Genomic DNA, 24,368 nt, shown 5'->3' on the forward strand with positions numbered 1-24,368 from the left:
TTACATGCTGTTGATTGCTGTTTACCAACGTTACTGAGGTTCTCACAACCTCTTTGGAGTTTTTTCCCAAAGAAAGATATCATTTCAACCTTTCTTTACTAAGAAACGTTTTCTTGTACTTTTTGTCCGCCCAAAAAAACAGTCACATTATTATAGACAAAAATTTTCCTCAGGAGAAGCAGTCTGCTTTTAGGCAAAGTAAGTTGGGTTTAGGCATTGTAGTGCCATGCTCAAGGTAAAACACCTGAGTGGAAGACTAGGAAAGAGTCAGGAAACCATCCACCCACCCACCCCACTTGCTGCAGTGCTTTTAATTATAAATCAATACAAACATCACACACACAATTTTATTGGTGTCCATTTAAACTGATAGCTTTAAGCGTTTCAGCTACTCGTGCTAAATTTGGCATTCCTTATCTGTTAAATTCTCCTCAGACTGGGTTTAGATAGTCAGTTGCACATGCCATATGTGCAGTGTTGTACTTTAAAGCACCTACCCAAATAACAGACCCTATGATAGATGTGGCACTTGTAATAGGAATTCAATTCCCAAACTCTAATTTATACATTTAGATCTACAGTTTAATATTTTATTCTTCCCATGGCAACTAACCCTTCTCTCTGAGACAGTAATGTAGTATGTAATTACTGGAAGTCATTTTCCTGCCAGTTCAATTATATTCATAGAGAACACACAATGCTGTAGTACTGTGCACTTTACTCTTACCATTAAAACAAGTAGTGAATTAGAAAATCCACTTATAAAGCATGGTTGGAAGTGCTCATTTACAAATTCAAGCAGCTGATGTAGCTGCCATCCACAACACCCCACTGATGTTTTTATATGTGAAGATCTGAATCTTTAATTGTTAGCAAAAGAGAAGGACACGTTCACCTTATATTCACCTTAAATGTCTTTCATAAACGTGTGTATGACCGTGCATGTTTGATGAGGACACAGAGTCTGTTTTAACAGTGTGTTAACAGAGTGGACACTGTATGTGTATGGGTGTGTGTGTTTGCATGGCTGCGAGACTGAGAGTGCTACCAAACAGCAGCAGTAGAGAATTCTTGCAGTTGCCTGTGCTTTGTCCTCTGACCTCTAAGGCTTTGAATGAGGGTGGGGGTTAACCTTAGGCCACTCTGTGTGTGTGGGTGTGTGTGTGTGTGGGTGTGTGAAGAAAGCAAGAGAGTATGTGTGCACTTTTGTGTTAATGGAAGCGTGCATGTGTGTGTTTGTAGTTGCGTCAGGGTCTTAAACCGGGGGATGGTTTATAAAGTTAAGGAGGAGGATGGGAGGATGCAGTAAATGGTCAGCACCATTGGAGGAGGAGAAGCAGGAAAAACCAGAAAAGGCTTCTAAAGACTGACCGAGGAATGGACACTTGTTGCCTTTGTCAGGTCCTAATGTACAACAGAACAAGTGCATCATTTTTGTTTCAGTCACTGACATTCTCACACTGATATCACACATGCAATGATCAGATAGTGCTTTTTTTGTGGTAAAGCAAAGACATATGAATGGCAGAAGCACTTTCATATCCTTTATAGGCTTGTAACAGTATTCATTTCTTAAGGCAAGTTCTTAAAAGATACATTTATTTGTGGAATTAAGGTGATATATATTATACAATATAACAATTTCCATAGCATAGCAATTCCATGCTAAATCCCTCTACTCATGGTTTTATAATAATAATCATCATAATTATGATTTTCTTTTAAATTAGTTGGTATCTGTCAAAGGATTTTTAAAGCCTCAGAAAGAACATAGATCACCACAAGATACAAAGGCAAGAGTAGAATGTCACTCAGTAGAGCACATACCTCCACTAAGGCCCAACAGTCCCTGTACGAAAGCTCTTTTAAATTCACTAGATTTTGATATTTTATTTAGATATGCACCAAATTGCACAGACTCATAAAGATCTGAACCCATTCTTCATCCTCCCACCAAGTTTTGTGGTAATCTGTCACGGGTTATTGTGTAACCCTGCTAACTAACTAACAGACAAAAATACAGACGAAAACATAAGCTCCCTGGCGAGGTAGCACAGACAGTGAAACATTCTTATTTTTAAAAAAAAGAAAAAAGAATGAATTCAGATTACAGGGCTCTTGAATCAATGTTGTTTTGATCAAGTAAATAAAATGGTTAGAATATATCACTAAAATGCATCTTGTCCATGAGTGTTTGGAGGTCAGCTCCACCTGAGTTCGTTAATTTAAGGCCTTTATCTGCCACTGTTTTCTTTGATTAGGAGAACTGAGATGTTTTTTACTATTGTTTGATTCATACTCCTTTAAGATTCTATTTGCATCTTTAAAGACAATAGATCAACGTCTCAGCAGGCAAGGACATGTTGAGTGTTGAGGAGCAGACAGCTGAGGTCTAGAGGAAGATGCCAAGGATTTGTTTAGCCACAAACAGGAAATCAAGGTTTCCATCAGAACTCTGCAGGTCTATCCTATCCTGTCCTGTCCTGACAGACAAGCACTCTGTAATAGTAAGAATCATTAAGCATATTCATTAGCATATTTCTAACAATGGCCGACAGAATTTAACATTTCAGGACCATGACTTCGTCATGTGTGTTCAGCAGCTGAGAGGGAAACAGTCTTGTTTAAAGAAGGTTCTGTTGTCTTTTTCTTTTGTTGCTGAGGGGGCTAATAGAAATTTATAGCCTCCATATTTTAAACCCCTGACCTCTGAGGGAACTCTTCCCCATTCAGCCAGTCCTCTTTCCTCTTTCCTCCTAGTTCTTTATAAGCATCTATCTCCACAGTCTGTTATGAAGGACCAGGCATAAGAAAAACAATGAAAAGGGGAAGATTTTTTTTAATCACTTTTCATTTCAAGAAAAGTCAAAATGTCGAGATTAAACTGGAAATTTCAAATTTCAAAAAAATTTTAGGAACATAACAAACTACAAACATTAGCACACGTCTGCCTCTAATAAATATCGTGTGTAGATGAATTAGTGAAATTGTTTTGGAGAATCAATTTCAGTAACAAGGAACTTCTTTCTCATTCAGTCATAAACACAGTGTAGTGATCCGTATTAGGACTTTGATGAGATTTTGCCAGGTCTGTTCAGGAGGAGAAACCACACGAGATGGAACACTGGAAGCTCACATCCCTGTCAGCTGCTTGATATTTCAACTTTATTCTCAAAATGCAAGAAAAAAAGTCAAAATTTGTCTTCATCCTTTCGACCCTAATACCCTTCCACAGTTATAAACATTGTAAGAATATGGTGACTTGCTTGGGCAGAACTTCATACCAGGGTCAGTGAGGAGTGGGGAGTTTTGGACTAAATTCAGTTTTGTTGAATTTGATTTGCAGAATATTCAGTCTATACTGGATACTCTACACTCTGCATCAGTGTACTAAATACACTTTTCTTATACACTTCTGAGTTATTGATCATAGAAGAAAACAACCCATAATGCACTGCTGCTATGATTGCCAGGCTTACATTGAGCTGTTATTAAAAACAGGACATTACGTGAGTTACGTTGTCCAACTATTATGATACAGGATATCACAGATCACAGACACACCAGGCCCCCTAGTGGCCTCACCCTGCCTTTGACAGGGCTATATTAAATTCTAGTATTTAAATTAGATGTTCAAAACAGAATAATTACTAACAACTTGATTCTAAAATAATCTTGTTGACCCTCACACCTCCAGTATCTCTGCAGAAATATGTGAGTACAGTGAGATGGAGCTGCAGGAGATGGACATTCGGTGTTGCTTTTCTCCACATACTGCTCTTAACCAAGAATCCACCCATCCATCAGTATTCCGCCCTCACAGTGCCTCCATCTGTGCCTTCTAACCTCTGTATGGATGCAGCAGCTCAGTCCCTTATTGCCTGGTAACCACATCCTCCATCTTCTCCTGTGACAACTGCGCTGCAGCTCACTGTTGTACATGTGGAATATCGGCAGCAGCTTTTAACCATTGGCTGTTCATCATATACTACAATCCAATGTGGCACTTTCTATTGAAGCTTTGTGCAATTTAACAGAATAAATGTCACCATGAAATGTGTGTTTTTCCCATCAGCCTTTACGCTCACATAACATGTTCTTATCTTACTGCCTGGTTGAGATTATATACTGTGAATAATGTGCTTGTTCACATATGTAAAAGAGAGAAGATCTGTGCTGTGCTTCAGTCAGTATCAAGAGTAGGTCAGACTAGTTTAATTAATACCACTAGTGCAGTGCCAGTTCTCTACCTGCCTGTTTGGAATGGGCTGTTTGTTTGGCCTGTGGTGATACTGGTAGCAGCTTTCTTTCTGAAACTGTAAAAGTGAACTGTAGTGATTGAGTCGCATCAAGTAAAGATTGGCTGCTGGACTCCACAGAACCCTGACGCTGCAAAACTGCTGCAGCACAAAAAGCTGTTCACCTGTTTATTCAAAGTTTAGTGACGCTTGACTTGGTTCGCAAAAACCCCCAATGCAGACAATCAATTGTCGTTGCCACTGTTGTGAATGCAAGTTGTCATGAATGCACTGTTGTCGTGATGAACAGCTTCACTGACGTTGATGAGTCCCAGCCACCGCTGCTACAGAGGGCTGGTCACCTGTTTCAGTTTGAATGCATCAAGTCCATGTCCAAATTGCACAAAATTAGACAATGCCCTTAGCAGTACACATGCCAAGTGTGAAGCTAATAAGATGAATGATTCTAGAGATATGCAAGCCACAGACAGACAGAGACATATTTCTGGAATTATTTTTAAGATTAATTAACTACACCAATTATAATTGAAGGCAAACTAACTGTGTGTGTGTGTGTGTGTGTGTGTGTGTGTGTGTGTGTGTGTGTGTGTGGGGCCACCTGTATTGAGGTACACTGAAGCCACGCCACCGCTCTTGCAGTCCGGCTAAACACAAACACGCCCCTACTCACACATAAACACACATTCACACACATTCATACACACACGTGGCCCATCTGACGTCAGCAGAGGGGGTTTCCCATGCCACACGAGAGCGTCAGACCGACACTAGAAATGCTGTGTCACTGTTGGGCTGCCTCACCTCCACACGCCACACTTCGCTCGCTCTCTCTTTTCACTTCCCTCTCGGTCTCTGTGTCTGTCTGCCTCTCGCTGTCTGTCTTTTCCGCTTCGATCCGCCGCTTCTTCGCCAGGCTGCGTGAACTTTCGCTGACACTGTCTTGTCTTTCGGTGGTTTCTTATTCTGCTGCCATTAGCAATCTGTTGCATGCTTTTGCTGTCTTTCATATCTCAACAGAGCGCTTTGCTTCACCATTTGTTTTTCGTTAAACTTCCCAATTTCAGAAGAGCTGACGAGTGACAGTTTTAGAAGAGGGCTTTGTTAAAAAGGAAAAAAAGGGAAATGCATCTTTGCAGCGGTACCCGGTTGCTGACTTGGACAAACCCGTGTTCGCTAGGCTCTTGTGGTTATGATTAGCAGTCTGGTATGAACGTACGCTGATGTCTGGTTTAAAAAGGTTGAAGGTGGAGATGATCTTTCACTCTCAGAATGTTAACATTACGAACATAGGCTTCCAAGATATGCTGTGCATGAAAGGATAGAAAGAGAATGTAAACCCCAGCTGCTTTTTCATTTTAGTGAAAGGTTGAGGTAGCTCTTGCATGTGTTTGCTTTGAAGATCACCGATTTCTATTCGTTGACACTATCACACTCAAAGCTGATGTTTATTTGATCTTGTGGCATCAACTTTGTAGCTTTAATGTGCAGCAGTGGCACTGTGCTCGTTTTCTTTCTCCGCTTGCTTTGAGTCAGCACATTGGGCTCTGCTGTGTAATTGTGCATTTCTCTTGTCAGAATGTGTGTGTGTGTGTGTGTGTGTGTGTGTGTGTGTGTGTGTGTGTGTGTGTGCGCGCACTTTGCAGTCCAGTCCAGTTATTGCAGGCAGCCCTGACACAGATGGTGCTCAGCGATACCACATACCAGAGGCATTGTTTAGGGAAGGCGAGTTCGAGGAGATAATTGACAGGCATACAGAGAACCCATCCCCCCCATTGCACACACACACATTTGCACGTACACATCCACACACACCTTCTGTCCACCCTTACCCTGTCTCTTTATGTCAGCTCCTTTTTCTCTTTTTTATGGATCTGCACACACACACAGAAACACACACAGAAACTCTTTTCGTTCTTATATTTTAACCTCCTCTTTTAACCCTCAATCTCTCTGTCTCTCTCTATCTCTCTCTCTCTCTCTCTCTCTCTCTCTCTCTCTCTCTCTCTCTCTCTCTGTCGCCGCCCTCCCTGGCTCTCCTTCAATTTCACCCTAGCAGCAGAGCCCAGCCCGGTCCCTGATTGGTGGACGGCCTGGCTTTGTGTGCTATCTGTAGCGTGACGTCTCTCCGACGACCTCTGTGTGTGTGTGTTTTTTTTGTGTGTGCGTGCGCATTTGTTCATGAGTGTATATGTTTGAAGAGACAGCGAAGGGGGGAGGGGGTGGCTGAGGGGCATTCACATCATATATGCAGGAGAGGGGAAAAAAAACTGAACGAGTGGGAGGAAGGTGCGATAGTGATCAAAGAGAAAAAAAATCTCTCTGTTGTGTGTAAGTGTGTGTATGTGTTTAAGTGTGTGTTCGGTAGACCTATTGGCATACTAGTAGGAGAGAGAGAGAGAGAGAGAGAGAGAGAGAGAGAGAGAGAGAGAGAGAGAGAGAGAGAGAGGAGGGGGGTAGAGCCAGGGACAGAGAGAGAAGAGAGAGAGAGAACGTGCGTTCGAGGGCTCATGTAAAACCAGATTAAAAACACAAGATGGCTTCCTGAATGGGCTGCTGGAACACAGACGAGAGAGAGAAAGAGACAGAGAAAGAAGAGTGGGGAGAGAGAGAGAAAGAGAGAGAGAAGAAAGGGATAGAGGGAAAGAGGTGAAGACGAGAGGGAGTCGGAGTCTTCTGATGGGGATTTGGCCAGCGGACGGAGGAGTACAAACCAAGGCAGCTCAGAGGCTTGGAGGGTAAATATTCATTACTCCAGACTATTTTAGGATTGATAGGTGGGTGGGTGTGAGGCTGACGGGTGGAGGGGGTGAGAGATGAGATTGGCGGGACTGGGGAATGACTCAAGACAAAACACATCATTTAACATTGAGACAGCCAGGGCCATGTAGACAAGGGGGACGTGCTGTGCCAAATAAGAGGATGCTTTTGTTGTCCAATTATCAGCTCTGCTGTGATGAACCATCTCCACCTATTACATCTTACTCTCAGCTAAACTAACCGCTGACACTTGTGCACGTTTGGCCAAGTTGCCCTTTAAAAAAAGCGGGGCTTGTCTGATGCATACATCAGGAGGCTGCAGGTTGGGATACAGACATTGCATAATTCTATAATTGAAATTGAATCCTGGCATTGCTGTCTCTCATTCTCTGTCCCAGCAGCAGAGGGAAGTGCCGGCTCGCTGTCTGAGCACAAATCAAAGAAAGGAGATTTGTATGCACGGCTGCTTTTTGACGGTTTCTGAGCATGACAGGAATGATAAAAAGATTGCATGTCGAATCACATGCATGTTGTAGCTGCTGGTCCAACTGTCTATAATGAACAGGCCCTTGTCGCATTATTCTATTGATTCTTATTCTCTCCCCCTCCCATCTCTCTCTGTCTCCTTCTCACTCCCCCCTCTCTTGCTCTGTTGGACGGCTGTAAAGGTGGAATATTTTGAAGACATCAGTCAAAGCAGTTTGGGAAACCTTAAACTGGCAGCTGAGGTAAGAGAGGGCATTGGATTTGTGTTTGTGCGATGTTTTGTGTGTGTGTGTGTGTATCATCTCTGTCATCTGTGTGTAATCTCTGTCCAGTTGCTTTGATTGTCAGCTGTTGGTTCATCAGTGCAGTGAGGCTCTTAGGAGGTGTAAACATGGTGGTTAGTCAACACGGCGACAAGCGTTTTTACAAATGTGACCATTGTTTTTATGTATGTATGTGTATGTATTTGTGAGAATGGGTTTCACCATTAACACCTGCTATACGGAAAATGTTGTGGTTGTCTGAGCCACTAAAAATGTCTATGACTATTCGCTACTCTCTCCAGCGAAGACACAAGCTCATTATATTATCTTTGAAATCCTCGCGGTTTGGCATAAAGGTGCAATAGTCACTGTAAGTCATTTATCTTCTGAATCTCAGTCACTCTGTTTGAGAACTATATTATATCAGCAACTTTGACTTTATCTCCAAGCCGCGGTGGTGAGCTGAGCGCCTTAGTGATGAAGTGGCGGCGTCCTCAGTTTAAAGTGTCCCACGCTGCCCACTGATTGGTGCCAGAGGCAGGCATGTGTAGATGCAAGAGACCAAGGAGAGGAAGAGGGAGGAGGAGGCGGAGGAGGAGGAACCCTACGCGCTAGCAAGGGGGCCGTCTTGCTTCTCCTAGGTTCTGGAGTCAAATGAGGTAAAGGGAGTAAAAGTTAGTGGGTCACGCATGCGTACGTGTTTGATTGCCGGGTGTAGTAACCTGTGGCGCGTGGCCACTGAGAGCTGCTGTTCTTCAACTTGCCGAGTCGGGGCACGCTTGTCTGTTTATGTGGAAAGATAGTTTGTGCGGCGAGGTGTCATAGAAAGAGTTATATAATAATTAGAATGTTAGAAGAACGTCCCCTCGTAGAAGAAAGAAACCTTTCAGTGTTGCAACCGTCAGACACGTGGAAGTGATAAGTTGTCCCTCGAAGGGCATTTAAACATTATATGTTATACCACATACATTCACCTGGGTCACTGCAGTGATACAAAATATAGGTCAGTCAATGAATGAGTTTAGCTCAGTTGTACCGACAAACTGTAGTTTAACTCTCAGCCTGCTCTAATCCCTACCCATGTGTACACAGTCACTTTATCAACAAGGTAATGTCCATACGGCCATCTGGTTCACAGGGGGGAAAATAATGAATCCCCCCGTTTTTGGGGGACACTGCTGATTGTGTTTAACAAGTTGGTGTTCTCAGTCTTTGTGGTTTTCTGAGCTCCTGTTTGGTCTATGTTTCTGTGTGTGTCTTTATCTCATGAAGATCTGTTTCCTGGACAATCATCAAGACAAACCTGGTCTACACCCAACAAACACTGTTTTTGACTGTTTAAATGAGCAGTTATAGATCAATTATATATCATTAGGTTTTACCAGAAACATAAAAACATTGAGCGTGGTCCAGCAGCACATTGAATTATGCTGTCTGGCTGCTTTCTTTGCAGTTCAGGAAACAGAATCGAGTTGTGAGGTTACCACAACACGTTACAAGACAGACAGACTGCGCAGATTTGTTTTCCACGCCCTTATACAGGATTTCCTCTTTAAACACGAGATGAACTTCACTCAGCTCACTGGTGGGAAAGAGTCAAAAGTAGAGTAGAAATACTCAAACCACTGAGTGTATGACAGCAGATGGAATGTTTGCTAATCATATGTTTATACTCGCATGGAATCCCCAGCCTCGCTCACAAAGGGTTAACACTGACCTAGTTTCCGTGGCAACACTGAATGTCTAGTGACATCATTGCTTTAATTTTAGCTCAAGTCCGGTATCCAAGGTTGGTCACATGACCATCTAGCCGGCACCACACGCACATGTGTATGTGTGTGTATAGTTGGGTAATGAGTGGTTTTGGTATAGAGTAGAGACTCAGGAAGTGGAGGGTTTGACATCACCTTTTCCATTCAGTGTTGGCTCTCGTTGTGTTTACTGCTCTGTTAGGTTTCCGCTCAGACTGTAAAGAACTGCAGCTCTGATTCCCATAAGCCTCTGTAACATGTAGTCAATAATTATGAGAACATTTGGTTTTGTTTCTCAGGATGAGACTGGCATCTGTTTATCTTTCAGGACTCATGTTGTCTTGGTCGTCTTTGGTCTCTACTTCAACTCAAATGATGATTGACAGACAGATCTAATTTTCCTGAGTTTCTCATTGATACTGGATTGTAATGAAAGATATTTAATGGTCTTTAACAGAACTAAACAGAGTTCAGAACTGTGCAAAAGACACAATGAAACATCACTTATCCACCTATTTGTGTTGGCTTGACAACACAGTCAAATATTTAAACCAAGATTTATTAATGTCCTAAAACATTCATTTAATGTCTGTCAGTGAAATTACTGTCTTTCTTTAGAATTCATGCTGATAAAACTGTTAATATGAATCCAGTTTAAGATGAATTATTGTAAAAAGGTAACTTAACTACAATTAACCAATAACTGTCCTCTACAATCTTGCATGCAAACCCAGATGAGTCACCTGCTTTCCGGCTCTGAACAACTGTTGCATCAGCAGTGACTGGTGTTTAGTGCAAGTGAATTACACTCAGTCTTCCTTCAATGGTTTTAAAAGATATATTTTTTATCAAAGACACTGCAAGGATTTGAAAACAACATCCATAAATCCTGATTTTACATGATATTATAATTTGGGTAGTCAGCAACAGTTGCCTCACTTACACCCAGTTGTCTGGACATAGGAAGCTGTGTTGTCATCTTACATTTCTAATAAATGACATTTATCAGACGTTCATCTCTGCAATGTTTTTGTTGCTCCACTGCTTATAGTTCTGCATGTACCACTGAACGTGACTGTAGCCCACACCGATTCCTGGCGTGGATTGATAGCCTGCATGGCAATATGAGTAAAGGTTGGTGGTGTCTGTGTCTGATGTCGGAGGGACGTTTTCAGCCGCCTGGTGCCGCAGTTAATAAAAAATGAATGGAAAGAGAAGGGGGAGGAGCTCTTAGCTGTTGCTGGAGCTCTTTAACTCTCACCTCTCTGGCAGCTCCTCTGCTGCTCCCACTGGGCACGCGGTTTATTCAGCCCTGAATCCCTCTACTGCCAGATGCTGCCAGGTTTTACGTAATACAGCGCCACAGCTGTTTGAGTTTTCATCACACGCTATTGGAACACGCACTTGAAAATATGGATTTCTAAAGTATATGTAAATTCACTGGTGGCTGATATCTGCTAAAAAGGTGGAGAATTGGACTAATGACAAGATAAGACATCCAACTAGTAGAAATGCATTGCATGTAAAACACGTTAACTTCACATTAAAAAGGACAAATTAGCCTCTTCATTCTCTTCATCCTAGCAGTATACCTTTCATTTCAATAATGAAATAAAACGTTTTGACAGGTTGTAGATCCAGGTAGTTTAGTTTATATTAAGCACTAACATGGCTTCATAGGGAAGGTTCTTCTGTTTTGAGTGCTGTCCCTTTAAGCCGGGCTACGCCTGACTTGAACATATGGGAAGCTAATCTTAGCCCAAGTCCTGAGAGAGACAAGGCTGGCAACCAGCCACTGTGCGGGACTGAGAAAGGTTTCTCTCTCTTTCTCCCTCTGAGCTGATTTATGATTGTACTCTCAAATAATTTTGCAAACAAAAAGCCACATATTCTCTCAGGCTGAATATAATTAATCTATAACTGTTAATGATAACATGATTGAGCATCTAGATGTGACTGCTTAGCTCTTTTCCATGGCTTTACACACATTACCTGGGCAGATAGTACGCAGTGTTCTTTTTTTATGCTTTTAACTCTCATATTTCCATATCCATGTCCCTTCTGTCTGTTTTCCACTCTCTTTGTTTCAGAGCCAACATTTTCTGAACATGTATATTGATTACATTTTTCTCTTTCTTTTCATCTCCCTATTCTCAAGCACAAAGAGCTGCCTCTTAGAAACAGCGCCCCCTCCCCTCCTCTTCCTTCTCCTTGTTATTTTTTAGCGGCTCCACCCAGCCCAACAGCTCCCCCCACCCATCACCACCTTTCAATTTTTTTTCCACCAAACCACTCCTCCCTTTCTCTTTGTGAGTAGTTTAGGGGGGGTAGCCCTCCCCCAGCTGGGTCTGTTCGTGCTGACTTGCACGTGCCACATGTCAGGAGGTATGACTCAGACTGGATACCCAACACTCGTTACTACGATCTGCACCCAAACACGCCCTGAACCTAACACCAACCTGCCTGGGAAGTCAGCAGACAGATGGAAGGATGAAATAATGGTGATTCTTGAATATGAACAACATGTTTACAGTTTGTTATTCATATAGAGAAACAGATGGACTCAAACACTTTGTGTTGCTTCTACTCTGTTAAACCAAATTCGCTCAGTGTAGCCCTGCAGCCTCTTGTCCCGCCCACCAATAAACCCTGTGATCCTCAGTTAACAATCCAATACTGTATGAGCTCCAGTGTGTGTGTGTGTGTGTGTGTGTGTGTGTGGAGAAAAAAACCCATAGAAATGTGCCCCTGCATTTGCAGGACCATTTGGTGTCTCAACCTCTGTGTGCAGATGAAGAGAAACAGGCGTGTGTGTGCAGTGAAAGAGAAAGAAAGTGAAAGGTAAAGAGATAAAGGAAAAAAGAGAGGGAGAGGGGGAAGGAGAGAGAGTGACAGAGTGTGTCAAATCAGATGACCTTGATGCCATTAGACTGCAGGGCAAATGGGGGGTGGTATAGTAGCAGTGGTGGAGAGAGGTGGAGTCAGCTGACAGGAAGAGGAGGGAGGAGGGGAAAGGACCCTCATGTCATGACCATGATGCTCATGTGAGTCATTAAATGGCTGCTAGAGAAAGTGTTTTTTTACCCTAAATGGCACAGATCTTCTCACAGAGTATGGCGGTGCAGAGAGAGTGAAAACTCACATCAGTTCACCAATTTAGCCCTTGAAACCACACAATTTGTTCTTAACACACACACATACCTCCTACTACCGATCGTGCTGATAAAATATTTTAAAAGCTTGCTTCAGTGTGTGAGGGTTGTATGTCAGGACTCTGTTGAGAAGAAAAGAGAAAGATGAGTCAGGCTTAGTCATATGCAAGTCAACCCAACACACATCGCTGAGGGTCGGACTTTTGTTGTCAGTCATCCCTCCTACAAGCAAGATCTTTCTTCCACGCTGCTGAGAAACAGTGTGCAAGAGACAGAAGTGAGAGAGATGGAAAGAGAGGGAGAAATGGAGAGAGAAAGAGAGAGAGACGAGGGCGTGAAACAAGTCATTTGAATGATAAATTGAAGACTTTGTGAGATGAAGTGATCAATGTGAGAATCGGAGTCTCTCTGTCGTCCCATCCTCTCTCGGTGTCTTTCTCACACACACACAATGCCCGGCTACAGCAGGTTTACTGTAAGTGTCACATTTCTTTTACTTTATTTTCACTCAAAGGTTTAGATACTTGGATTGTTGATGTAAATTATAATGTCTTGGTCAGTGTCATGTGAGGAAACAGTTAAATTACAAGGTAACTATGGCTACAGACCGTATGCTTCCTGGTTATATTGTAACCTGTCACGTTCTGTTATCTAGTTGAGATGTAATCTATTGTGTTGAGGAGGTTCACTCTTTTGGTTAAACCTGCATGGCAACATTGTGCTGATACTCCTGTGTAGTTTTAATCAAACAGTAAAACACCTAATGTATGTCTCTGTCTTAATTCAGTAGTAAATCTCTTTTTATTTAAAAGTACATGTTTTAATCCAGAGTAGAGAAGTCTAACTGTAATTTACCTATAGTCAGTAAATTGTGTCACATGTTGTGTATTTACAGTTTGTTGTTTAGCATCTTCCTCTTGTGTGGGAAACAGCTGAATTTTCTACCGTGGAGGTTCCCTCTTCTATGCTAATGTTATGGTCTAATTGCACTTCTGTGTTCTACTAAGCTTTGACAATGACAAACACACTCCGAGATAATGTTTTCACAATGGGAGTGAGTGAGTGTATGTATTATGTTGTATTATGGTTTTCCTCCATCCTTTCCGTCACAAGTTCAACTTATGTTTCTGTTCTGTTTCTTGATGCTCATTTAAAAACTCTGAAAGTGTGATCACCATGTTATATCTTTCAGTTGTAGCACTGTGTATTTTAGATTTAGCTGCCGGTCTGCCCACATCTCTTTTAGGCTAATGACCACATTAGCTTTAAAATATTACAGTGCAGCGCTGGCCTGGTAGGATAGAAAAAGTTTGTTGTGTTCAGTTGGTTTGTGAAACGATGAACTGTGCGTGGAGAGCATGCGATTCAGGGGTTAAGTCGAGTCTTGAGCTAGAAATGCTGTGTCACTGTTCAGCCGGGGGACAGTGCGAGCACGAGTCAGCCGAGTGAGTGAAAGAGCATGTTTGCGTCCGTTGGTCTGTGGTGTTGGTGATAGTAGAGACTGGGCATGTGTCAGATGATACATGCGCCCACCCCGTGGCAGAGGCAAGCATCGTGGTGGGAGACGCTGATGATGGTGACGATGCAGCTACGTCACCTCCACATGTGTTTCCTACCTCTCTTGCTCACTGCTCTCTCTCGCTCATTGGCACTCCCCGGTCATGTGACCTAATGCTCTACTTCTTCTCTCCTTCCCTTAGACAGCTTAGGCTGCGCAGTGTTTCTCTTTGGGATTGACGCTCATCTGTGTGTGTACATACGAATATGTGTGGCAACAGAGAGACAGGCAGTGTACAATTTACGGGGCCAGTGATCGGGTGCGTCAGAAAGCGTTGGAACGGTAATGCAATAAGCTATGCTAGAAGGAGAAAAGGCTCAGAGAGAGGGAGGCAAAGGCAGAAAGCTCCAAGAGAGACTAGGAGAAACGGGGGAAGCCAAACTATGAGAAGCAGGGAAAGGTTACTGAAGTTATCGCAGTGTTGCTGGCACACGCTCAGTAACATAACAGAAAAATATTACGACGGAGCTGACAGCGATCTGCATGGAAGGTACAGCCATGTTTTCCCCTCTCATCCTCCTGGCTAAATCTGCTCTGAAACTCCGAAGCAATGTTGGAGAGAAGAGAGGAGACACCGCAAGGCCGGTCAGCCTGCAAGTAGGAGAGAGGAAACATCCAGTGATCACGACGTTGTTGCTGATGATAGTGGCTGTGACGCGAAGACAGAACGATGGTGAGGAGAGAACAAGAAGAGGACATGATCATAGGCTGGTGAACAGGAGAGGACAGAAGTCTCGCGTCCCTCGTGAACTGTTTAGGGTTGATTACATGCGGTTGCTGTCTTCGTTGGGCTACAACTTGCCAGTTTGCACCCTCTTCCTCTTCTTCATCATCTCACCTCCCATTACAGAATCAGTCACATGAGTAACTGAATGACTCTGTCTTGCTTTTAACTGTCATCTCCACAGACTTCCGTCTCGTTGTTTTCCATCTCCTTAGTGTATTTCTCCACTCCCTTCTCTTCATCCTGCTCTTCTGGCTGGGTGAAGTGTCATCCACTCTTGACTGTCGTAGTTGTCTCGCTCTTTTACTTATGTTGTAATCATACTTCCATCACTGTTCCATTTCCATCCTTCTTGATGTGAAAGGGTTGACGATATAGAGTTTGGATGAATGAATTTATATATCAAGTGACTCTTCGCTTCCTTCAGTCAAAAACCTTCCACCTTGTCTGTATCCTTTGAGTCTTAGAGGAAGGACCAGCTAGAGCGCCAGCGAGCCAGCTCCCTCTCCATCTACAAAACCTTCCACTTTCTTGTGCATGCAGCCTTTTTGGAGGATGTATTATCAGCCCCAGGTGTAAGATAGAAGCTTCTCGTTTCACGCGATGAATGGGCAACCGATGTGGATGAGGAAGAAAATGGACATTGTGGAACCATTATCGATGGCTTCTCCGTTGGCCCAGGGCTCGATGCTCAAAGGTGGAAGAAAATCTCTGTAAGGAAAAGCAGATGTCGTTTGCAGAAGGAATGAATAAGCAACGTAAAGCTGCTTTTCTTTGCTCCTTTCTCTTTTTCCTGTTGATACCGTTGTGAGTTGAGATTGTCTATTCGTTGGCAGCCGCTGGTTCGCAGGGAAGCTCTGTCATAGTTGAAATTGCCAATACTTGTTTTTTGTGGATCAACAGAACACAACACAGCCTTATATGTAACGTCATCTAATGTAGCAAAGCAAGCAGTGTTGAAAGGCGTGGATAGAGACAGGGAGAGGTTTTCTCATTGGTAAGAGCTCTGCTGCACTGTGCTGTTTCCTAGGCTGCCGCTACTAGCTACTATCCCTCACAGCGCTCTCTGTTTCTGCTCACTGCACACTCCTCCATTCCATCGTACGTGCCCGCTGTGGCTCAGATAATGGCCTCTCGCTCTGCACACACTGAAGAGAGAGAGCAGAGGAGATGGAGGGAGAGGCTGCGCGAGAGGGAGGGGAATGTAGGGAGGGAGGGAGAGAGAGAGGGGAAGGTGGGGGCTGCGAAGAGAAGCCGACTGCATGTGTAGCTGAGAGAAAGAAAGAGGATATTGAAAAAAGGAAGGGAGGAGCAGACAGAGATAATGAGAAAGGAAAAAGGAGAGAACAGAAAGCATTGGACATAAGAAGAGGCAGGAGAATGAGAAACGTGTGTGCTGTGTTGGGGGGAGGTGTGTTGTGTGTATGCAACCGACTGTGTGCGCGCGTGTGAATGCATGCATGTGTTTTTTGGCACTAGCTCTGTCTGTGCGCTGCACGGACTGGAAGAAGTAAAAAGGAACAAGCCAACGAAGCCGTACAGCCTGTAGGCTGCTGTGCCGGCAAGCAAGTCTCATGCTCCTCTCTGTGTCCTCTTCTGCTTTCTGCTCTATGACCGGCAACTCCGTCTGGACGTCAAGGACCACGTAAGTATGCGTCGCTGGTCCGCAGGCTCTCAGCCGGCTTCATATTGTCAGAGCCTCTGCTTCATGTTACTGCTCAGCACGGCAGCAGAGGAAGGGGTGGGGGGAGAAGGAGGAGGACAAGAGGGAGGATGGGGGCTGTTGTGTATCTAGGATTTAGGTTCAGCTGTCTATTAACAAGCTGACTTTAACCCCCTCACTACCACCAGTAGTATCTTTACACACTTCACCTCCTCCCTCTAGTCGTTTTTGCTGTGTCAGTGTTGAACAGGATTCACTCTCACACAGAGCTGTAAAGGCGGCTCTTGTTTAAAGGGCTCCCAGACACTAGTGCCTGGTTGACCAGGTTCTGCGAGGTCTGATCCTGTTCGGTGTGTTGACAGTTTTAGACGCAGTTATTGGTGTGTGCCAAGCTTATTCAAATATGTGTAAGTGTGTGTGAGTGACACAGTTAAATGGAAGACAAGGATAGAGTAAATATTTGTCAAAGCACGTGATCTGTACACTCCTGGTCACCTGGTGAGGTTTTTATCGCTGCAGGTGTGAATGCTAGTGTTTTTGGTTATTAACATCCTAGACTGACAAAATGTCAATCAAGGTTGTGTGTGTGTTGAAGTATTTGTTATCTGCACTGGCACAGTTGAGAAAATGTAATTGTTGTAAATGTTCAGCAGGAAGTGCTCTGAACCCATGTGACTATAGTCTGTGGTAGTTGTTTTGTGTGTGTAACTCTGAGAAAAAGAGGAAAAGAGAGTGTCAGCGTGTGTGACTGACGGTGCGTGATTGTGGGATGTTAGGCTGTGCAGTGTTGCAGTCACTCTGTTTCAACACTGCAGTTCTCATAACTGCCGTACACAGCAACCCCCCACCCCCTTCCTCTTTCCCGTCTGATGCCACAGATAGTGCAGACATGGGGCCTCTCACGTATTGCATGCCGGCTGTCCCCCCCCCTCCCCCCTCACACAACCTCTAACCAACACCACCGCCACCCCCTGGGACCCCCCATCAGACACCCGGCGCAGAAGGTGGACTCAAAAGAGCCGAGCATACTGCCTGGCCAGTAATTAGCCACTTCAAAAGCTAATTTCAATAATATTCAAATGACAGGGAAGCTGGACGCCAGACTCACTTCTACTGTCATACACTGACGGATCTACAACCAGAAGCCATCTTTCTTTTTCTTTCTAGCTGGAGATGATAGAACACTTTGTGGTTCACATCAATCTGGATCAGGAACTTGATCACATTATGTTGGGCTGTGGGACATGAGCTGGCTGAGTTGTGTGTTTGGTTAAAAAATTATTTATATCCCCTTCACATTATCATAGTGCAGTGTTTGTTATGTCTCCTGGCAGGGAAGGATTGTGCTTACAACCAAATGTTTCCTTGTGAAGCAGTAGCTGCTTGTTTAGGGTTAACTTTTGTGTTTATAGTAAACACATAAGGTGAATAGTTTGACACTATAAATGTTATTCATAGCACATCCGCTTCTTTTAAACACAAAAATATTTTTTTATATCGAGTCGGCCATTGTTGTCATTTCACAAGAGCAATAAGACATAACATGAACTCTGTCAATGATTTCTCTGCCTGCCCTTGGATTATGTTTGTTTTCTGTTCTTCTCTACATTCATTTAACTGTGATCTATGAAGAGCTCCCCTGTGCCAAATATTGTCAGCACGTAATATCTGACAATCCATGTGAAATGGAGAAACACAGTTGGCTTTAACAGACAACTCAGATTAGTGGTCATTTAGACAAATGTAGCAACATTATTCTTTAACTGTCCACAGCTTTTGTACATTATTATGGTAATACTCACTCTACTGGTGCCTCCAGCATAGCAGAATAAAGTCTTTAAAAATGTAATGGTCATGTGATGTGAATGTGTGTTGCAACAGATGTGGGAACTGTCAATATATGACAGTACAGGATGACCAAGTAACTGTTATGTTCAGACACCAGGTCATCTTCAAACAAGATGTTCAGTCACTCGTTTGACAAAGACAGTTCTCACTGATACATCTCATGACAACCAGCCCTGCTCTAGGCTGTTGTGTTAGATGAGGTGCTGTCTGTTGGGTTTCCGATTATTTTAGCATAACACACTGACCATTTTAGGTTTGCCATTTAAGGTTTTTTCCGGATAGTTATCTTTGGTTTTATGGTCCAGTGAATGAGCGATGCACTGCAAGTTCTCAGACCCTTAGTTTAGCTGCAGTTTGCCGCTATAATCATTTTTTAACACTCAACACAAAAAATCAACAAGCCCATTATAAATTATTGGAAAACATATTTCAAAAGTAGTTATCTTTAATAGTTAAAACAGCAATAATTACAACAACAGTGCTTTCCGCAAAGACCACAACTTAATCAATACCTAGTTTTGGCTGATGAAAGTAATTTGTATGAGCATAGGTGTTGTAGTCCGATACAGTATATTTCTCTTTTTAAAGAAGATCTCGAACATGTAAACAGTTTAAATGGTTTCACTTTCTAACATAGTACTTCTTTTACCCAGGAACACATTTTTTTGTAGATTATGATAATCAACAGTTCTTGGAATTAGAAAAATTGTGTGTGTTGTAATTTCTTAATTGGTGTTTCATTGCATTTTTATACTAAGAATCTAAATAACACCAAAAAATCATCAATAACTCCCCTAATAAATCCATAAATTACTGTCTGCCTGGCTGTCTTTCTGTCTGTCCTTTGATTTTTGTTCTTCAACAACATCTCTCCACTCATCTTGAAACTGGTGTATTTCTAGGGGATTTCAGGATGTGCAGTTACAACTGTTTGTGTAATGTGTGCATTACTTCAAGATATGACACCATAACAATGTATTTCAAGTAGTTTCTGCACTTCCACACAAATATTTCTTAGTCCAGTCCTGAGAGCTGAAAAATATTTTTTCCTGTGATTCAACTTTTGCCTGTTTGTTTATTGCATTCTTTTTCCCTCACCACTCCACCACCTGTACCACACACAGTCTCTCAACACCATCTGTCTGCTTTGCATAGTCCAACTGATAGTAGTGTGTCTTCATATACAGCAGTGAAAATGTGTCACATGACCTGTGACGAGCTGTGACAAAACAAGTTTGTTGTGAAATCAATCCACTGAAACCATAGCCCTACTGACCTGACCCTGCAGTACTGTATGTTATGTATGCGTCAGAGGGGAGAGCTGTGAAAAGGGAAATATACATTTACAGTTATTGTTATTTACACGTGGTGACAGTGGGTGATTATGTCCAATGTATGTTTTTTGCATATCAGTCCTGGATTTATTGGATTCTTATAACCTGACTAACCTAGTTTCATATCTGTCTTTCAGACTGTTCGTGAAGTCACTTCAGTGGATGGCCCCAGAAGTGGCGGCCAAATGGAAATTGGGTCACATGACCGCCTCCAGGAAGGCGCGCTGAACCTGGAACTGGCCAATGGAGTGAATCGCTACTGTACTGATGATGAAGAATCTATGGAAACAGAGCAGCAGAGGGCAGAAAGCATGCCTCCGAGAAAGTGCTGGGTGGCAGGACATGGCAAAGTTAGTGACACCCAACAAAAAGAGCCATGTTGGAACAGCAGCAGTGGTTCAACCCCTGGTGAGCCTGTGCACCATGCAAACATGGAGGATGCCCACAATCTGGTGGCTTTTTCCGCTATTGCTGGCTCCTTGCCTCCCTCTTCTTCCTCTTCCTGCCTTCTTGCGCAGCCTAACACAGCCCAGTTATATGAAAGGTTCACCCAGGAGATGGGTGCTGAGGGGGCTCAGGCCAGAATCTCTGCAGGTGCTCCTGAGGGAAGGCGTCAAACTCCAGAAGAGCTGAACACCCTACAGACAGCACTGAGCCAAGCCAAACACGGACACAAGCCCCCTAACTGCAACTGTGATGGGCCTGACTGTCCAGACTACCTTGAGTGGCTGGAGAAGAAGATTAAGTTGGCAACCAGCGAGGACCAAGGTTCCCCCAAGACCACTGATGCTCCCCCGCACTTAGACCGTCATCTACAACAACCCCGTTTGCAGCATCAACCTCATCCCTACACCCAGGTGAATGGTGGCCACCATCTTTCTACTTCATACTCTCAGCAGCTACAGGGATCTCAAGGCCCATACCCAGACCAAGTGCCCTGCTCCAAACCCCCAATTCCTTGCTCCCCCCAGGTGCTCTCCCTAGCCAAGGCAAAGAACATCAATCTTCAGACAGCTATTGCCATTGAAGCCCTGACCCAGTTATCTGGTACCAATCCACACGCTGTTGGCTCTCCTGGTCAAAGCCCTTACAACAGTAACCTTCATCACCACCAACATACCCAGAATCTCCCATCCCAGCCACCCAATGGCTCTAGCTTGATTCTACACTCTCCTGGCACCCACTCAGCATCTTCACGCTGTCAGTCCGTCCCCCCAGGAATACACACCAGCCAGCAGGCTCCAGTGTCCTGTGAGCACCACAGGCCCCAGTCCCAGGGCCAGCCACCTCATGCTTCCCCTCTCCCCTCCTCTACCTCTCCCTTCCCAGGTCAGGGAAAACCTCAAGGCTTCAGCCACAGTCCCCAACAATGGCAGAAGGGCCCAGGCAGAGGCTCTGAACAGAGGGATTCATGGATGTGTATTAAGTCTGAGCCCAAGTCTCACTTTGCTGCTGCACCTCACAGTAGCTCAGACCCTATGTCAGAGCTCAAACAGCTGCTTGGTGACACCAGTGGCAAGTTCAGCAATGCTCCTTTCAAGCTTCCAGTCACACAGCAGCTCAGCTTGAACCAGAATGGAGGTATCCAGTCCCAGGATAACCCAGCACTGTCCAGGTTAAAGCAAGAGCAAGACTCTGGTGAGCACTCTCATCATGCTGCCTCCATGGGACATTATGGCATGGCTAATGGTCAGCAGCAGGGTCAGCACTACCCTGGCACTCACTTGTCACCTGGCCAAGCAGTCATCAGCCACTCCACTCAGGCAGCTCTACAACAGCACCTTCACTACAAGAGGAACCTCTTCTCTAACCACTCCCCTGGCTTTGGAGCACCAGGCCCATCTGCGCCTTTGGCTTGCCAAAGCTTGAAAAAATGGTGGCCACAGATGGAGGCAGAAGGTTTGCCACATCTGGCTATCAAGCAGGAACCTAAAGAACCCAGGAAGAAAAAGAGTGTCCAGGGGTCTCCTGTCTTAAAAGGTATAAGTGGGATGCTTGCAAGCTCTCCCTTGCCCAAACCCAAACAGATAATCATCAAGAAGACCAAGCAGAAAGCTTCCATGCCAACGTTCCTGCCTCAGACTCAGATCAGCGTACAAAAACCACCAGTCCTCATGATGGACAGAGCCCCGGCCCTGACCAGCCTGCAAGCAGGTTGTTTCCCTCCTCTGCACCTCCATAGTAACTCCACTCAGGCTGCTGCTGCAGGCCTCCCTGCCCCAGCCCAATCTCAGGTATCCATGTCCAACTCCTCAATGACTCCCTCTTTCACCGTTTCTGCTTTGTCAGAAAACACTCCAGCCCATATGGGCCCTCTGCCCCCACCTATGGCTCCTGCAGCCCATGCTAAGTCAGAAGGAATAGGCACCCTGGCCCCCAGTAACACCAGCACCACCACACCTCTGACCTCCATGTCTCCATCCAGCACCTCACAATTACCGAGTCTTATCAACATAGACCCTAAGTACGAAGAACTGATTCGCCAGTTTGAGGCTGAATTTGGGGACGCCCCAGATGCTGGTCAGTCAATGGAGGAAATTGCTACAGCACCGCAGCTGGGGAATCAGTCCCAGACCAGTCCTCGGGACCTCAGTCCCACATCATCATCCACGTCCCAGTCAGCTCCCTCAGTTCTCACCACTCAAGCTAGTTCCACACCTCATCCAACTGATAAGGAGATGGAAGCTCACAAGGATGAGTCAGGGACCCAAAGTGAATCAGCCATGACCCAGGCTTCCACAGAGACCCCTGTGAAGGAGAAGCATGAGGGGCCCCTCCATGTCCCTCTGCATCATGAGGCAATGCTGGACAAGCAGCAGCAACCCAGTGTGATAGAGGATAAGTTCAGCATTCCTTGTTCCCCGCTGCCTAAACGCATGAAGATTGAAACCTCGGGTGATATAACAGTACTGTCCACCACATGCTATTCTGAGGAGGACACTCCCACGAAGGACAGTCTGCCTTCTTCTCCATCTCTCAGAGGCTTCCTCGAGTCTCCTCTGCGTTACCTGGAGAGCCCCACCAAGAGCTTGCTGGATACTCCCTCCAAGGATCTACAGTCAGAGTTTCCCCTCTGTACCTGTGTGGGTAAGTCAGTGTGTTAGTGCCTGTCAGTGCTTGTGTGTATGCAGGAGAATTAGGTGTCTGTCAGTCCACAAACTGCATTAGCCCCTTTTTGAGATCCACATTCATTAATGTTCACACAAACATCACCCATTCATCTCTGAGTAGAGCGACATTCAAGAATGTTAATCTGACTAGTGTCGGATAATAAAGGTTGCCAGTTTGCATGCATGAATACATTTGTGGGAAAACATTCTGAACTTGCAAGTTGAATATTTTGCTATTGAGCTAAACATTAATAATACAATCACTGCCAATGCTTTACTACTTAATCTACACCGGTCAGCTATTAGTTTTTGTTGGTCACACCTCCCCCTCCAGCTTCTCTATAGATGCTTGTTGAGTGTGTCTAAGAATGTGTGTGTTGGTGGGTTGTCTGGCTGCAACCATCCATACTGTGATGGCGAGACAATAAAGGCAGCAGAAGAAAACAATAGCAGTCATTCCAGACCCAAAGCCACACAGAAGTGGATTTCAGCCCTGTAGTTTGGGCAGAAGCCTGCTCAGGTTATTTATTTACAACAGTTAGGGTGTTCCCACATTACCATGTCTACTCATGGTAGCACAACACCACATTTGACTGCCTCCAACACACACAGATACAATATACAACCATGATGTACACAACAGACACAATTTCCTCACAAAAATGTTGTATCACTCCTCCACTTCCTTCCCTGAGCCACACCCTGGTGTCTCCCTGCACTAACAGGGAAATCTGACCTCAAGTTGTCTTTGAGCCAGACATACACAACACATGTGTGTAATGTATGTCCATATTTCAGACAGTCGGCTGACAGTGTTGTAAACATTTACATTTAGAGAAGCAAGAGGAGCACATTATTTGTTAAACAGATCTGGTTTAAAACACGAAGCTGTTATGATAGAGATAGTATAGGCAATGCAAAGTCCAATAAAGTCTAAATGATTATCTACTTAAAGTTAATGTAGGTCACACACTGCTGCTCTGTGTTACACACACAGATTAGCACTGAAGTCACATGGCCTGGTTTGAAAAATACAGGCGTGTGTAGGACGGTGGTCAGACACACTTACACACACACACACACACACACACATACACACACTCATACACAACACAAACACAAGTGCACACACAATGTGCACTCAGACACACCCTCAGTCCCATTAACACTCACATACACTGAGTCAGTCATGACTACCTCAAAACTCTTCTGCTTTGCAAAGTGTCTCCACTCATGCACCACACCCTGCAGTCACAGCCCACTGTCTGTGCATGGGGGGGTGTTCATGTGCTTGTGGGAACTAGATGTTTCAATCAGTCGGACATTCTAACGCTTCTCAATGTTTAAAAAATATACCAAAACACATGAGATGTATCTTTAAACTTGTACAACGGAAACTATATAATAACATGCACAGACCCTTCACTTCTTTGCTGAGTTAGATAGATTTACAGGTAAATGTT

The 24,368-nt window shown here is 44.2% G+C and overlaps 1 protein-coding gene and 1 long non-coding RNA gene across 10 annotated transcripts in view; one reads left to right on the forward strand and one right to left on the reverse strand.

Moving 5' to 3' along the window:
- The window catches only part of tet3 (tet methylcytosine dioxygenase 3), a 38,405-nt gene that overhangs the window by 676 nt on the left and 13,361 nt on the right, over positions 1–24,368 (forward strand). The window contains exons 1-4 of one of the 9 annotated variants that reach the window (XM_034594942.1): positions 5,691–6,994; positions 7,685–7,744; positions 7,851–7,950; positions 19,933–22,882. In XM_034594942.1, coding sequence (XP_034450833.1) covers positions 6,936–6,994; positions 7,685–7,744; positions 7,851–7,950; positions 19,933–22,882 — 3,169 coding nt within the window. In that variant the 5' untranslated portion in view covers positions 5,691–6,935. Of the gene's footprint in view, positions 1–5,690; positions 6,995–7,684; positions 7,745–7,850; positions 7,951–12,248; positions 13,144–14,011; positions 14,900–15,417; positions 15,664–16,185; positions 16,596–19,932; positions 22,883–24,368 lie in introns of those variants that run through there. The other 8 variants (XM_034594948.1, XM_034594943.1, XM_034594945.1 and 5 more) reach the window with 8 other exon arrangements.
- On the reverse strand, positions 299–5,641 carry LOC117767378. Its single transcript, XR_004614878.1, has 3 exons — positions 5,061–5,641; positions 2,708–2,787; positions 299–1,404 (listed from the first exon to the last, which is right to left on the reverse strand). It is a non-coding gene; the product is annotated as an uncharacterized LOC117767378 (long non-coding RNA).

The sequence above is a fragment of the Hippoglossus hippoglossus genome, chromosome 9 (genome assembly GCF_009819705.1).
Source record: "Hippoglossus hippoglossus isolate fHipHip1 chromosome 9, fHipHip1.pri, whole genome shotgun sequence".
Lineage (NCBI taxonomy): Eukaryota > Metazoa > Chordata > Actinopteri > Pleuronectiformes > Pleuronectidae > Hippoglossus > Hippoglossus hippoglossus.